This window comes from Phalaenopsis equestris, unplaced genomic scaffold (assembly GCF_001263595.1).
Source record: "Phalaenopsis equestris unplaced genomic scaffold, ASM126359v1 Scaffold000343, whole genome shotgun sequence".
NCBI lineage: Eukaryota > Viridiplantae > Streptophyta > Magnoliopsida > Asparagales > Orchidaceae > Phalaenopsis > Phalaenopsis equestris.
This window is the reverse complement of record NW_018164785.1, coordinates 393,292-408,899: the sequence shown is the minus strand read 5'-3', so window position 1 is coordinate 408,899 and position 15,608 is coordinate 393,292. Positions and strand designations below refer to the sequence as shown.

At 34.1% G+C, this 15,608-nt stretch overlaps 2 protein-coding genes across 2 annotated transcripts; one reads left to right on the top strand and one right to left on the bottom strand.

Moving 5' to 3' along the window:
- Nucleotides 1-11,005: 11,005 nt before the first annotated feature.
- LOC110025935 (transcription termination factor MTEF18, mitochondrial-like) lies at nucleotides 11,006-13,056 on the bottom strand. Its single transcript, XM_020726633.1, has 2 exons — nucleotides 12,974-13,056; nucleotides 11,006-12,791 (listed from the first exon to the last, which is right to left on the bottom strand). Exons 1-2 carry the CDS (start codon nucleotides 13,030-13,032, stop codon nucleotides 11,063-11,065), a joined length of 1,788 nt encoding a protein of 595 aa, XP_020582292.1. The 5' UTR covers nucleotides 13,033-13,056; the 3' UTR covers nucleotides 11,006-11,062.
- A 163-nt stretch (nucleotides 13,057-13,219) lies between these two features.
- LOC110025928 (transcription termination factor MTEF18, mitochondrial-like) lies at nucleotides 13,220-15,330 on the top strand. Its single transcript, XM_020726622.1, has 2 exons — nucleotides 13,220-13,297; nucleotides 13,405-15,330. The coding sequence occupies exons 1-2, from the start codon at nucleotides 13,277-13,279 to the stop codon at nucleotides 15,328-15,330; spliced, it is 1,947 nt and encodes a 648-aa protein (XP_020582281.1). The 5' UTR covers nucleotides 13,220-13,276.
- Nucleotides 15,331-15,608: the final 278 nt, after the last annotated feature.

Below are 15,608 nucleotides of genomic sequence, written 5' to 3'. Positions count from 1 at the left end.
GTGATGTTGACCAGTCACACCTGTCAGTCCCCCAGTACATTACTGAGGTGATGGTTACTAGTGTGTTGACAGGCAAGATGACCGAGGAATAATGACATCTCTCAGACATCGAGAAATTGCATAACGACCACTACAGTAGGGGCAGACTTAGCAGCATTCTTTGACAACTCGCCGTCCTGGTGTTCCTCCAACCTGACCAATTCATCCATACATCTCTCGATGGAGGAGACAATCCTAAAGGCCTCCTCTCCCTACGGCGTCGAGGCACCATGACTTTTCTGTGGCAGCGACTGCGAGAGGATCGTGACAACCGCTCCCCCAGCTCCTTTCCACTCACCACGGTCGAAAGTACTCGCTAGCCCTAAACATGCACGCCCAAACCAGACTTTAAGGCCCCTCAATGAGGCCTCTTCAGTGACTAAACTTCCGCATCTTCAGATGATTCGACTATGTCGACCAGGTTAGATTCAAGCCCAACTGATTTTCCTTCTCCACCACTTTCTTCCTCTTTATAGAAGAAGAAATCCAAAATCCCGCCCTCACAAGCCTCTCAAGATTCACGACAATCCGGTTCGATTTGTTAGGCATAACGAACCTCAATTGTAATAAGAGAAATTGACAACACATGATACAAGACTTAGTTCATGTCTATTTATAGAGCACACGAGGCACAAAATCCTAAGGGAAGTCATGTGTTCGATCAATTTACAAATTTATTGTTATCAATTGTTTAATAGTTTTCTTGTCTTTATTGTAGTTGTTACTATTAAGGAGCAGGAAAATTCATGTAGCTAATATGTATACACCAAATATAATAGCATGAAACTCAAAGAGAACGAACGACCAAGGTGAAAGAGCTTCCCTTCGAGATAACCAATCAACCGACGATTAAAGGGCGAGCATGAAGTTGCGTCTACAAACCCTTAATAGCTTTAAGCTCTGGAGATGGTTCTCACTCTATAGAGGCAAGACTCGCCGAAAGTGAGACGTAAATCATTTCGATAGTGAGTCTCGTCGGATACTCTGCATAAGTTGCGATAAGATCCACCGAAGACCTTACAAGATTGGGAGATCCATCTGAGGCGAAGAACCAACCAGACAGGCGGGACACAAGCCTTGTAAGACTCTGAGCTGGACGAAAAATGAGCCACGACTCACTCAATGAAAAAAGTCGACTGATCACGTTCGACCGACCAACCCCGCATCTGGACCGAACAACCACCCCATAACCGACCATTTTGTTCGACCGTGCCAAAAGACACCAAGCAAGATCGTCATGAGGCTAAACACCTTGATCGACCAACGCGTAAGTCACAGGGCACAAATATCACTCTGTTGTTCATCTCAGTTGGCTGGCTTCAAGCCAGTGGACTAGCCAATTACTGTCATTATTGAAATTTAATTTGTAATGCAAATATGACCTGAAATCTATATAATCAGTCAGATCCTTGATGACATTAAAATAGTTTCCATAATAGTTTTTTTTCCTTTATTTAACTGTACAAAATACGCCTCTATATGCACATGACAAAAATAAGAATAAAGACTCCTCTCTTCTCGATTCTCTCTACAAAAATTCAAAATTTACTCTACTTACTCTTCCTTCTCTCTTTCACTCGCTCTAACTCTCAGGACATGATTCACAAAGAACAAGTCAGAATCCAACAAATTCTAATCATGTATTAGAACATTTTGTATTATTGCAAGATGAACTTTCTCTTGATTGTCCAAGTGACAACTTGCTAACAAAATTACTTAATTACAAGCCTAATTATTTAAGCGCTTGCATACAATAGTTAGATACAATATAAATCAATATATATATAGTTGAGATGCAGTCCCCCTCTACAAATATAACAATAAATATATTCTGAAATAAAGCAGCTAAATGATTTGATGATTTAATTATTGCAACAATCAACAGGACGTGGAGGAAAGAAGGGTTAGGAGAGTACTGTTTTAGGTGAATCATAATATTTTTTAGGGCCTACGTACATGCTTTTGTCCAAAATGTTGGGTGAAGTGGGATATATTTGTCCTAATTTATAAATAAGAAATTTAGTGGGTTCATCGGACACTTTTTTTTAGTCCGCTAACTTTTTTTTTTTTTTTTAATTATTATTGTGAAAAATTGTGATAAGATATATTATCGTGTGTGTCACATTTTTATGTGTATCCCTATTTGTTGGTTGGCATCTGTGATGTCAGATGTAAGTCCCATGAGATCAGGGGTTCGAATCTCTCTCTGGCAATGGTCGCTTTATAGAGGGTGGTACTTGAATTGTTTAGACACATTAGAGATAGCTGAAGGCTTGTATAATAGCCTCTAGTTATTCTTTAACTATCTATAAAAATAATAAAATAATATATATCACATTTTGTTATATTAAATTTTTGCATCAAAATGTATATTTTATTAGTAATTAAGAAAATGTAATAAAATTATTTTTGATGTGATATTAAAGATTTATGTGATAAGTGTGTAAAGAAAAAAGTTTAGATGTGAAATTTGTAGATTCATAAGAGTTGTTTACTATTTATATAAATGCACCTAAAATAAATAAAAATTTAATTTTTGTGTAATATGAGTTTACAAATTTTGAGACTCTCATGATTAAAATTTTATTCACAATGTAGAGACCTCAAATTTTGTGCCACTTTATTATTGAATTGATTAATTTTTTTTCTAAAACTTTGAGTAAATGTTCCTAACTCGGCTTAAATTTACTAATCAAATTATGTTTTAGCTGCATTCTTCGAGTAGAAAGATGTCTGTTGTGATTCGAAACAGCCTGTTGCGATCTGAAACAGAGGAAATTTATCATTCTTGGAAAAGAATTTCGGGAGACTTTTGTTTCCCGCTGCTTCCCCAAACAAAAAAACTTTTATTTATGATATCTCTTTCTATTTTAATCATTCGATTAGTTGTTGAGAAGTAATGATCATGGGTTAGTTGAGTGCTTAACAATTTATGAAAAAAGAAAGCAAATGAAGAAGACTTTGGTGCCTAATTTATGAAGTGGCTATCAACTTCACAACTAATTTCTTTTACTAAAGTAATGGCTAAGTGTTGGGAGGGATTAGTTGGGATTTTTCTATTTTCATTGTTGTTGTCATGATGATCATCTATGAAATTAAAATAGCTCTAGAAAAGGATGTTTGCCAATGACTTTATGGGAGGAATGATCCAAAGTTAGAATGGAAATTCAAGCATTCTACACTTTGGTAGTATTAATTGAGTTCTTCAATGTAATAGATTGAGTTTCATGTAATTGGTTGAGCATAAGATATATATATATATTACAGGACGGGGTCTATATGATGAGATAATTTTTATTGTCGTTAAGCTTGTCTCATTGAAATGCTCATTTTGATAATAAGCTTGCTAAAATTGAGATTGAAATTTTCCTAATTTTAATTTTTGGGGTGTCTAAGAAAAAATTAATGAATTGATTTTGATAATAAGCTTGCTAAAAAAGTGAATTTTTTTTTGTTATATCATCTGAATGTCAAAATTTGTGTCCTCAAAAATTAAATTAAGTCTTTTAAAAAACATTTTGACATATGATTTTCCATTTAATAAAATTATGAGCGTAACCACTTATAAGGGACCAATTTAAACTCTCGCAGGGTCATAAATGACGTTAAATTTCTTCAATCCTACCAAATATTATTAGAATAATTAGGGGAATATTTATTTAAAATAATTATCTCTATATCCTTCAAATCCATTAAAGCATGATTTCTTTGGTTGTTTAGGGTTCAAAAGTATCAAATTTGAGTCTATAATATTAAAACTAATTTTTAAAATCTTGAGAACATTATAAAAGTCCAACTATAGTTAGCTAAACATCATTGGCATGTGATGACATGCTTGCATACAACACCAATTATGCACTTATTGTTTTAAATGGCCCTTATTAAAATAAAAAATGTAAAGAATTTTTAAATTAGCAAATACTTAAACATTGTCAAAAGAAATTTTTGTAATTTTTTCTAAAATTGTTGAAGTAATAATAAAAGTTTTATAGCTCACTGTCCTCCCTTTAACGTACAAACACCTTCAATAGGAGAAGGGATAATTTCACAACTCATAATTTATGATTGTAATCATGTTTTGTAACACTATCATATATAAATAATGCACAACTTCTACATTATCATTGGTATTTCCTATAAAGAGATTTGTTACTATTTGGAATAGATGGTGCACATTTCTCTGTCGTACAGGTTAGTGCTTGTTTACTCGAGGTCATCACATATTTTTTATGGATAGTGTTATGAGTGGCACATAAGATTTTTCATTTCTTTAATAAATCTTCAATCTTGCTTATGAAAGAGGAATGATCATCCTTGGATTTATGGTGGGGGGATACCTCACCCAAGTTTAAAGCTTTAATTTTCTCTTTATTATTTAGTTATCCTTCAAATTTATCAAACCCTCAATGTGATGACATGGAGATGTCATTATGGAGATTTTTTCAATGAAATGATAGTAATTTGTATGATAATCTAAACTTTTTTAAATTTTTGAATGGATTTCTTGCATATTTTGGTGCTTCATAAAATTCTTGTCCATTTTTGTTTGATACTTGTATGCATTTGTACATTTTGTAACAAAATTATTATAATATTATGCCTTTTTATTTTTATTTTTTTGTTGAAAGTATTTTTACCTTTGGATATCTATATGTAAAAATGCAATGTTTCTATCTTTAGTAAAATTTTCTAATTAAACCTTCCATAAAATATAAACTTTTTATTGTAGTTCAAAAAAATCTTTATATGTTCTCACAAAATATTTTTTAATTTTTTTTTTTTTGGAAATGATAGAATATTCAGGAGTAGTAACAATATTAATATACAATTCAATCATTTATCATCATTAGCTAAAATTTTTAATATATTATCACCCTCATGTACACATTCTTGAATGATTCTTAATAAGTAATTTCAACATAATATCATTTTCATAGAAAATTTGTAAGAGTAATAGTCACAAATCAATACATTCAGGAATAGAAAGCTTTGTTCCTCAGCTACTTCAAGGAAAATCAAACATAGTAAGATCTAAGTGAATTTTTAAGTGCTTAAAAGAAAAACTGCATAGTAGTCTGATGTCACCTTCTATCAAGGAGTGTTTTTGTGCTCAAGATATATATATACATATATATATATATTGTTTGCACCCAAGAAAACTAGCTCAAAAAATTGGATTACTCACTCTAATGAGAAATACAAAAGAGAAGCTCAATGTCAATGAACCAATCTTTGAGCACGAATAAACAAACGGTCCCACCAAGTTGGATCATGGTATGCAAAGGTACTAAAAAAGCCCAGAAGAGAATATGAACCTTATCACTCTTCTATTGGCCTTTGTTGCCTTTACTAGTCAAGCATCCAACCATCTTTTCCAAAGTTAGTTAGTTCACTTATGAGATTATTTTAGCCTTATTAAGGAAAATGAGATTTTGATTGGATATGAACCATGGGATTATCCCCCCTCTTTTTTTTTTAGCCAAGTGGATACAATACAATTATTAATGCATATATGTGACATTAATGGTAGGTCATTTTCAAAATTTACGTTATCCACCTACTTTGTTGACAACTATGTTGACATATTATGCCTACAAATCACATCGCAAAAGACGACCCGATTGGTCAATGCAAATTCACATAATGTAAATTACTATCAAGAATTGATTGGTATGAGGAAAAAGTACTTGATACATCTTGTGCTAGTCCAATACAATGAATAATATAAAAACTATGGATATGACAATTCCATGTAGTAGGGCTACAAGCCCCAACAATGGATTTCTATAGGTGTAGCACAAATTCTCCTATCTTGTTACCATAAATGAGAATTAAATGCCCCAAGACCCGCCAACCTCCACTAATCGCCATCGACTGCCTCCCACTTCTTACAATAAGTTCATTCGCACATCGACGTTATGATTCAGAAAACTCTGTAACCCTTTCCCGCCTGTGGGACAAGGGGTCTCTATAATCTTCAACTTATAATGAACTTTTACAACTGGGTCAAACCTCATGATTTTTTCCCTTAAGGGTTTTCCTCAGAAAAACTTCTAGTGCCACTTTGGCTGTTTTCTTTTATCTGAGTATGTGTTGAATTCTCATGCAACTCCAAGACAATAATTCATTACTCTATCGCCGCGAATTTTCTAGCACACACCACATATAGTTATGTGATTTGCCTCCGATGATTTTCTTCACATGGGGTTGTACATTATTGTTCGCAGATTCTTTAAAAAAACAACGTACATCAACATACCCACAGACATCTAAAGGGGAAAAACACATAAAATAATCCTTTTAAAGTAATCTCTAATTTGATTAAGGGGGACTATACCAAATACAGCTTGGCAAGCTTCCTTGTATTATTATATAAAGTAGGATTTGTTCATTAATTTCTTTAATTAAATACATCAATTAACTCCATGTGTGAGAGACAATTAGTTTAATCAGTTTAGCTAATTAGCAACACATGGTAGAAACAAGCGAATTTAATAATAATTAAATGTATAGATAATATTTAATTATTTCTATTTTAAATTATAAAATTAAAAATATATTTTGGCTCATCTTAAATTTATGAATATAATTTTTTTATAGAATATTTAAATATTTATTAAAATAAGTTAATTTGAATATACCTATATTATTTTATAAAAAAAATTTCATTAAACTATATTTTTTATGTTATAAAAATATATGGCTTTGAATTTTAAATTAAAAAAAAAACAATCTATATATAAATCAAAGTAATCATATGCCACTCAAATTTATCATATAAAAATCAAATAATTCATATAAATATAGAATATTTAAAAAAAATTAAAAAATTACATAAATTACAGGTTAGACGAGCGATTTTGACCGGTTAAAATGTATTTTATTTAACATTTAATTTTGATTTCTAAAGTTGAACATAGGAAGATTTACATGAAACCATAGTTTAGGAGTTAGATATGTAAATACATAGAAATTGGGTGGTACGTAGGGCTGTCAATTTGGCTCGTTGTTCGTGAACGGCTCGAGTTCGGCTCATTAAACAGCTCGTGTTCGGCTCGTTCGTTAAGCCTAACGAGGCGAACACGAACAAATTTTTAAGCTCGAAATGTAAACGAGCCGAACACGAACAAATGCTTGTTCTCTCGTGTTCGGCTCGAAATGACTCGAGAAAAAAATTTTATATAACATTTTATATAACAATATATTACATATATTATTTATATAATAATATATTATATATATTTATGTCTAAGTTTAAATCATAACACCTCATGTGTCGAATCTCATATTTTACATTTATTTTTCTCAATTTTAGTTTAACGAGCCAATTTCGAGCCGAACACGAACACGAATATTTAAATCGAGCCGAACACGAACACACTGTTCACGAGCCGATTTCGAATACGAGTCGATTTCGAACACGAGCTATTTCGAACGAGCCGAACACGAGCCAAGCCTGAACTCGCTCAAGCTCGGCTCGTTTACAACCCTACTGGTATGTATGTAAATGATAAACATCATGCATTTAGATTTGTCTAAACGAAAGAGTTGAGTGCTTTTAAATGCAAAAAGTAGAGTGTCAGTGTTACATATGTAAATACATAGAAATTGGGTGGTATAAGTGTAAATGCCTCTTTTTTTGTCATGTATTTTTTTTCAAAGAACGTTCACCTTTTTCTATATGTTCCTTCTACATTTTAATAGTAGTAGTAAATCTAATGACAGAGTTGTAAGTATGGCGCAGAATGTTGGCCTTTTAATAGAAAAGCATAAAACGAAGTTAAGTGTTGCTCATATGAGAATGCTTAGGTAGATGAATGGTTTGAGACTTAGAGACAAAATGCGAAACGAATGTAACCGTGAAAGGGTTGGTGTAGCTCCAGCGGCAGACAAGATCAGAGAGTCGTATTAGATGGTTCTACGATAGCATAGCGTGAAAATAAGATAATTGAAACTATAGTATAGTGTGAAAGAAGATACAAACCAATAGAAGAAGAAGCCATTTAATAAATGCTCTCTGGCATGAATGAAGCAACATTGTACTGCCAGAACAAGTTGTTAGGCATCAAAATCCGAATTTTAAAGCATTAAATAAGTCACTCCTAATACAAAAACCAAGATATTGTTCTATTGAAAAGTGAGATTTTCAAATTATTTTTAAAATAATCTCATTTAATCCCCCCTCTTAATTTATGTCATTACTTTCAAGATAAACTAAACATCAAGTAAAATAGTTGATAGATGACATTAGAATTCTGTATTAAACTCTAAAAAACATTAAATTTACTTGCCTCTCCTCAATAGAGCTAAAGTCCCCATGATCATTGTTAGGATAACTACTCATTGTAACATTACCTCGCTCTTCTCTTAGCTCACACACACTCGTTTGCTTAACGAGCCAAACATGAGTTGTTCACGAACAAAGAGTCCTTTTAACAACTCTAATCATGTAGCCATAAGACAATAAAAATTTGAGCAAGATTTAAAAATTATTATTTATATTAAAACATCATTTGAATCTAATCTAATATTTTTTATTATATTTTCTTAATCAATATTTTAATTGATTATAATAGCCAATTAGATTTTTTTAAAATACTACTTTTTTTTTTTTAGAAAAGATACAAAAATTGGAGGGGGAGGATCCCCGTCTATAAAAGCAAAAAAGTAAAATACTATATATATATATATATATATATATATAAACTTGATACGAGCGAACACATCTTAGTTCGTGTTCGGCTCATTAACTTATCAAACGAAATTAACGAGCCGAACACAAGTTGTTCGCGAACAACGAGCCGTTTTGATAGCCCTACACACACTTGTATATGCTAAGCCATGAACTCAAGACCTTGACGATGAAGAGTAAGCTAGCAACATGATACTATCTAGCTCTTAAGAAACCAAGAAGAGATCCATTTAGAAGTAAACAATTTCACCAATCCGAACCAAGCTTCTTAGCAAGCTGTAACAAACTATGATTGTTCATAGAACTCCGAACATTGATTAGGATTCTAAGCATTATACATCATCAAAAACATTCAATTTAACTAGTAGATCCAACAAATAAAAAAGTAATAATTGATGAATGAAACTAAGCAAGATTTACCTCATTATATCAGGCCCTTCACTATGCTGAGTATAAGGCCACAGAATCATCAAAACCATGTTTACTTTGTAATCAATGAGACGAGGACGCTTCAATTTCAAAGTGAGATTACTTTAAATTTTTTTTAGTTGAAGTCCATGCAATCGATGAACCACCCAACAACATTATAAACTAATATGTTTGGATTATAGCTAACACGCCAAAAAAAATTTAATCTATGGGCCTTTTATGTAATCCAATTAATGAAACAATAGAGTTAGTTCATCTTATTTGGAGATTTATGTTCATTAGATGATTGATTCATTGTCATTGCTGGTCCCAAGCCCGGATGTGAAAAATGAAGGGTTGTGTTAGGTAGTCCACAACCAACGTAAAACTTGTCGAAAAAAATAATGACATGAATCTTTTTTATCTTTGTTAGGACGCAATGGAGAAAAAGGATCCACGTAGCCAACCCCAAGTAGTGGGATTAAGGCTTTGTTGTTGTAGATGATTGATTCACTATATTATTACTTTAAGGAAAATCTAGATGATAAACTCATTATGTCGCTACTTGAATCTCTCAGTATCCATAAGCAATTCCGATAAGACCTAATTGGTCTACCAATTTATGAATTACAGTATAAATCTTGTCATTCATGTTTATTAATTGGCTCTATGTCCGTACATGGAAGTTACTATAGATTTTTTTGAAAATTAACAAGAATCCATCACTTTTTTTTTAGGATACTATGATTATGGGTTGTCACCTTACTCAAATGCCATAACTCTCTTCCTTCAACTCATAAGGTTTCAATGAAAGTACTAAAATATAAACATTGGAATTTTGAAACTAAGGATCCGTTTCGGGCAGCTTATAAGTGCGGGCGGCGTTTTCAAAACGTCGCCGTACTGTTTGGTTCGCGCGTTTCACCAGCTTATCCGAAACTGCGTTTGGATTTTTATACTAAATGCAGGCCGCGGGTAGACCCCTACGGTCAGCCCGCGGGCCGCGTTTCAGGATAAGCAGCTTATCCTGAAACGCACAAGCTGCCCCCAACGGACCCTAAATGGCAAAAGTAAAAGCCACGACAATTTAAAGTGTTTTAGTTTGTATAGCCTAGATCTGCAATTGAAAAACTAAGAGTTCATTAGATTACATTTCTTAAAATATGAATTACAAGATTTTGTGGTAAGAAAAAAGAATTTGGGAGAAGATCCTTAACAGCTTCCCTCAATTATTTGTTTAACAGCATTTTCAAAGGGAATTAAGATACACTGATCTATCATTTTTTTAAAATCATTATAACTTTTAAAATTGAAAGTTTGCAATTGCCATCAAATGGATACATTCTTCTTTCTTATATAATTATATCTTATTAGTAATGTATTTGCTTTGATAGATAATTTGGGATCATAAAAGGGTTCAGTTGGTGGTTGCATAAAATTTAAAATCATGGCTTCAAAAATGATCCATCATTTGTTAAATGTAATTAAACACCAACATTGATTTCAAACTTCTCTTAAATCATTCGAAAATAATGACTTCATTTTCACACTCAAAACTATTAAAAATGAAATTATTACTTTCTAAACATGTTTTCTATTTACCAAATAACCAAATGGCCTAATAACAAATGTTATAACTCAATTTCAACTTCATGTATGCATAATAAATGAATGAATAATCTCCTTTTCTCTCAAGTGCTGTCAACTAAAACCTTTAGATGTGATTTTAACATAATATGCATATAGCAGAACAATGAAGCAACGTAAGATGCTAAGAATTTTGAGTTCAGGATCAACACAAATAAAAACTGAATTCAAAGAATGGAGAATACAAAATTCCTAATAAAAAAAAATCAGCAACCTTACTTTTGCTTCAAAATTTAAAAAAAAGATTCAAACCTGCAAGTTTCATTCATTTGAAAATCATGCTTTCTTGAAACTTTCCCAGGCCTTAGGACCATCTGGGTGAAGGCTTACAAATCTCTTTACAAACAGCTTGTCCGAACAAGCTATTAAACTACCCAAAGCTAAAGCTGGTGCAACTTTTCCTCTTTCCTTCAGCCAATCATACATCAGATGCCTAAGTTTAATCCTCTCAGTTGTGAATGAAATGCATTGTGGGAACCTCACCACTGAACTCAAGGGATAACCCAAATTATTTATGATAAAACTAAGCTTCTCATCCAGGACTTCTATCTTCTGGTTGAGAATATGTGGCGCCCTTTTCAACATTTCTAAAACATCGCCCGGATTCAATCCACTTCTAACGAAAAAATCGAACCGGTCTTGCAGCTCATCACCCTTCCCCCGAAATACTTCAAGAGCCAATTTCATCTTCTTCGAGTTCTCAACAAAGCCGAGACGAGATAAGAATTTCTTCTTCTCTAATATTGATTTTAAATCATCGTCGCTACTTGGCAGAGGAGAAACTTTCAATCCCATTGCATATTTCTGCAACTGGTGAGGATCTTCAATTATGATTTTACAGAGTCTTTTCTTTCCACTACTCAGATTTGTCATAATGCTTGTAGGTTTCTTCAATAATATCAGACCCAAACTGTCTTTATGATTGCGAATAAGCTTTCTTACATCCTCAAAATCCATTTCAATTTCAACTAGAAACTGAAAGGCCCGTCGCAAATTTCTTACAAAGCTTCCAACTTGAAGATGAGGGAATTCTGAAAACATAATGAAAATTTCCTTTCTTGAAACACCCATCTTAAGAAGAAGACAGATCAATGAAAACACAGCTTCTCCTGAACCATCAAGTAAAAAACCAGGGTGTTTACTAATTAAAGTCCCAAGCTTTTTCTCATCAAACCCCATGTCCTTGAACAAATTCAAAAGCACGAACATTTTACCCCAGTTATAAGTATTTTTTTCAGACAAAGTCCCTCCAATCCAATCTCCTGGTAACCCAATCTCCTCCAAATTCTTCAGCAACAGAACAAAATCCTTGTCAAGGTCACCTAACAAAAGAGTTGGGGTGGAAGCAACTAGTTTGATCAAAGTATGCTTCCTCAACCCAAGTTGTTCATAAGCTAGAAGCTTTGATTTCAACAAACCAGACTCATACATGAAAATGTCTTTAGCCTCCTTGTACATCTTTCCTATCTTACTGCGAGCAATACCATAATCACATAGATCACGATAGTTACTGAGCATTTCTTCGATATCAGAAAGAAACATCAATTCTCGTGGAAGCAATGGATTGTACTCTGAAGGATTCAGGCCAATGCTCTCGAAGAATGGTTCAAACTCATTGATGGGATGGTAGCGAAGGTACCTAACTAATTCTTTTTCCATTTCCTCTTCATCTTCCACCTTTTCCAAGATCCTACGAACAAAAAAGGGACAGTTTTTACTGATGTGCTCGGCATCAGTGAAATGTATGCCTCTTGTGGAATGAAGATAATCAAGAAGAACGCCCTGAGCCTTCACAACGTTCCGATTGCTGACATGCAGTGTTTGTCCATGTTCCTCACTTCTAACAGAGCCAAAGCATCTGGAACCAGTCCAATGTCGTTCTTTTACAGAGAAAGAACTATAACTTGATGAGATATGAGGCTTCCAGTTGACAAAGAATGATTCCAGGGCATTCGAAGTTCTTTGATTGCACAGACGCCGGATAGCAACATGAGCATGGGAATGACTGCAAGTTTGAATTTTTGATGAATTCAAATCATTTTCAGGAGGAAACCTAGAAATCCAATTGCGATTACATGGATTTGCGACTTTTTTTGTAATCATGGTTATGTAGTTCAGAACAGCAGCATCTAGATGATGTAAGGGCTCGAGACACCATTAAATAGGAGATGTGAAGAACCTAGTTACCTCAGAGAGGAGGGAAGAGATTCTTTTCTACTTCCCTCAACAGCAGAATAATACTGCATTCTTCGCTGAACAATCCATCGTCTTCTTTCCGCTTACCAATCAAAAAACTACGCTGGATTTAATAAGTAGGGTGAAATAATACTGTCGGGTTAAAGGAACCGTTGGATTTGTTGTACTTACAATCTGACGGATGATAACAAGAAGGCAAAAGTCTAATAAAAATCCCTCTTTTGAAGTAGGAAAAGAAAAAAAAAAAACATTGTAGGGTTTTTCGAGAACCACGGGCTTCATGGAGATAAGAGAATGATGCGTCAAGTTGCAGAGGTAAGCACAAAATCGTGGTTGGAGAATTTGTGGTAGACTGAAAACTCAGAATTCAATTTGTGTGAAGAAATATGTGCAAAAGTTGATGTTTTTTTTAGAATTTGCAGTTTTTCGATGCTTTTATAGCTTTCAAATCAATTATGTTAAGACGCTGGTTCTTACAAAGAAATTCCTTCCTGAATATGCTCATCCAAACCAGTAACACCTTCACTCTTCCTGCTGTTTCTCGTTGTGTTGTTGTTGTTGGGAAGAATCCGCGCGATTCCTCGTGGAAAAATTCAGTTTTTGATGCAAGGAAGATGGGAGCCGTAGATGCAGTATTCAGTGGAAGAAGTTATTCGTCTTTTAGGATTCAGAATTATTTACGGAATTTGTGGAATCTTCAACGAAAACGTAGCTGTTGCTGCATCTCAACAATGGCTGCAAAATCGGCGCCTGATGGAAATTATGGATCAAGGATGTCTAGAACTGAGAGAACAGATGCCCAGACTGCACTGTTCGACTATCTCCACTACACCAGGTGTTTGAACTTCACTGACGCCGAGCACATTAGCAAGAATTCGCCAGTATTCCTTCAGAGCCTCCTTGCGAAGGTCATTAATGGAGAAGAAGTTGGGAGGTCAGTCTCCAGGTTTCTTCGCTACACTCCCATCAATGAATTTGAACCATTCTTTGAGAGCTTAGGTTTGAAACCTTCTGAACTGTATCCACTTCTGCCTCTCAATTTGATTTACCTTACAGATGATGATTTGTTAATAGAGAATTACCGTGTCCTCTGCAACTATGGAGTTCCTAGGAGTAAGATTGGAAAGATGTACAAAGAAGGGAGTGAGATGTTCAAGTATGATCATGGTGTCCTGAATTCAAAACTTCGGAGCTACGAGAGGCTTGGATTGAGCAAACCCACCATCATCAAGTTGGTCAATTGTTGCCCAGCCCTTCTGATTGGTGATCTTGACATGGATTTTCTTCAAGTCCTCAAAAAGTTGAAGGCTTTAGGAGTTGAGCTGGATTTGATCAGGGGATGTCTGTCAGATAACAGTGTATACCATTGGGATAGAATTCTGAAATTGCTCAATTTTTTGGATGGAATGTGCTGCAACCAGAAGGACCTGCAAACATTAATCAATCAGCATCCCAGATTTGTTTTTGATGATTCAGGGAAGAAGATTTACATTTTAGTTGCATTGTTGTTGAAACTGGGCATTAAAATGAGTGATATCATACTCTTATTTGTGCAATATCCCCGAATTCTTGATGGAAAATTCGTAAAAAATTTATGGCAGGCTATTTACTTCTTAGTTGATATTGGCATGAATGTGGAGGACATTAAAATGATTGTCAATACTCACCCTCATGTTCTTGGAGCATCTTCCTGTAAAAGTACTTATTCTGTCTTGCAGAGATTGAAACTGTCGCAGGACCGGCTCTGCAACATCATAAAAGAAGATCCAAATCAGTTCACCTATCTGGTCACTAGTAAGAAGTCTAGTGCCATAAGCTTGCCAAAAGTTGAGGGCAGCTTTCTGAGGGAGAAAACTGATTTCTTGCTAAGATTAGGATTTGTTGAGAATTCTGATGAAATGGCTAGAGTGCTGAAGAAGTTTAGAGGAAGAGGGGATCAACTGCAGGAAAGGTTTGATTTCCTTGTAGAAATTGGTCTGGACTGCCACACGGCTACTGAAATGATCAAGTTAGTTCCCCCAGTGTTAAACCAGTCCATTGATGTGCTTGACAAGAAGAGTGCTTACCTTTTGAATGATTTGGGCTATCCCTTAGAAGCACTTGCTGCCTTTCCAACATATTTATGCTACAACTTGGATAAGATAAAACTGAGATTTTCTATGTTCCAGTGGCTCAAGGAGAATGGAATTAGCTTCTCTACCAAAAATAGGAAATTGGTTAGTTCCACGGTTGCATTGAGCACGGTTCTTGCATGCTCGGATGCACGGTTTTTCAAATATTTTGTAAATCTGCATCCTAAGGGCCCTGAGGAATGGGAAAGGTTGAAAGGTTCTTTCTCTTCGAAGTGAAGCCTTTTTTTTTTTTTTGTTTGAATCTGTTTGAATCTTACATGAGATTACATGAGATTATTGTACTCAGAATTTTTACAAAATTATTTTACTACAGAAAGCTCTCTAATTAGTTCAAACTAAACTTTGCTTGCTCTTGACTCTAAATATGCTCAGAAGTCATGGTTCCATGCATATATAATGAACAAGTGTATCTGTTCTACAACTTATGCAAAATGTATGAGGTCTTGAAAAACTCTCTTTTACATGAAAGTATTGAATCTAACTAAGCCTCAATA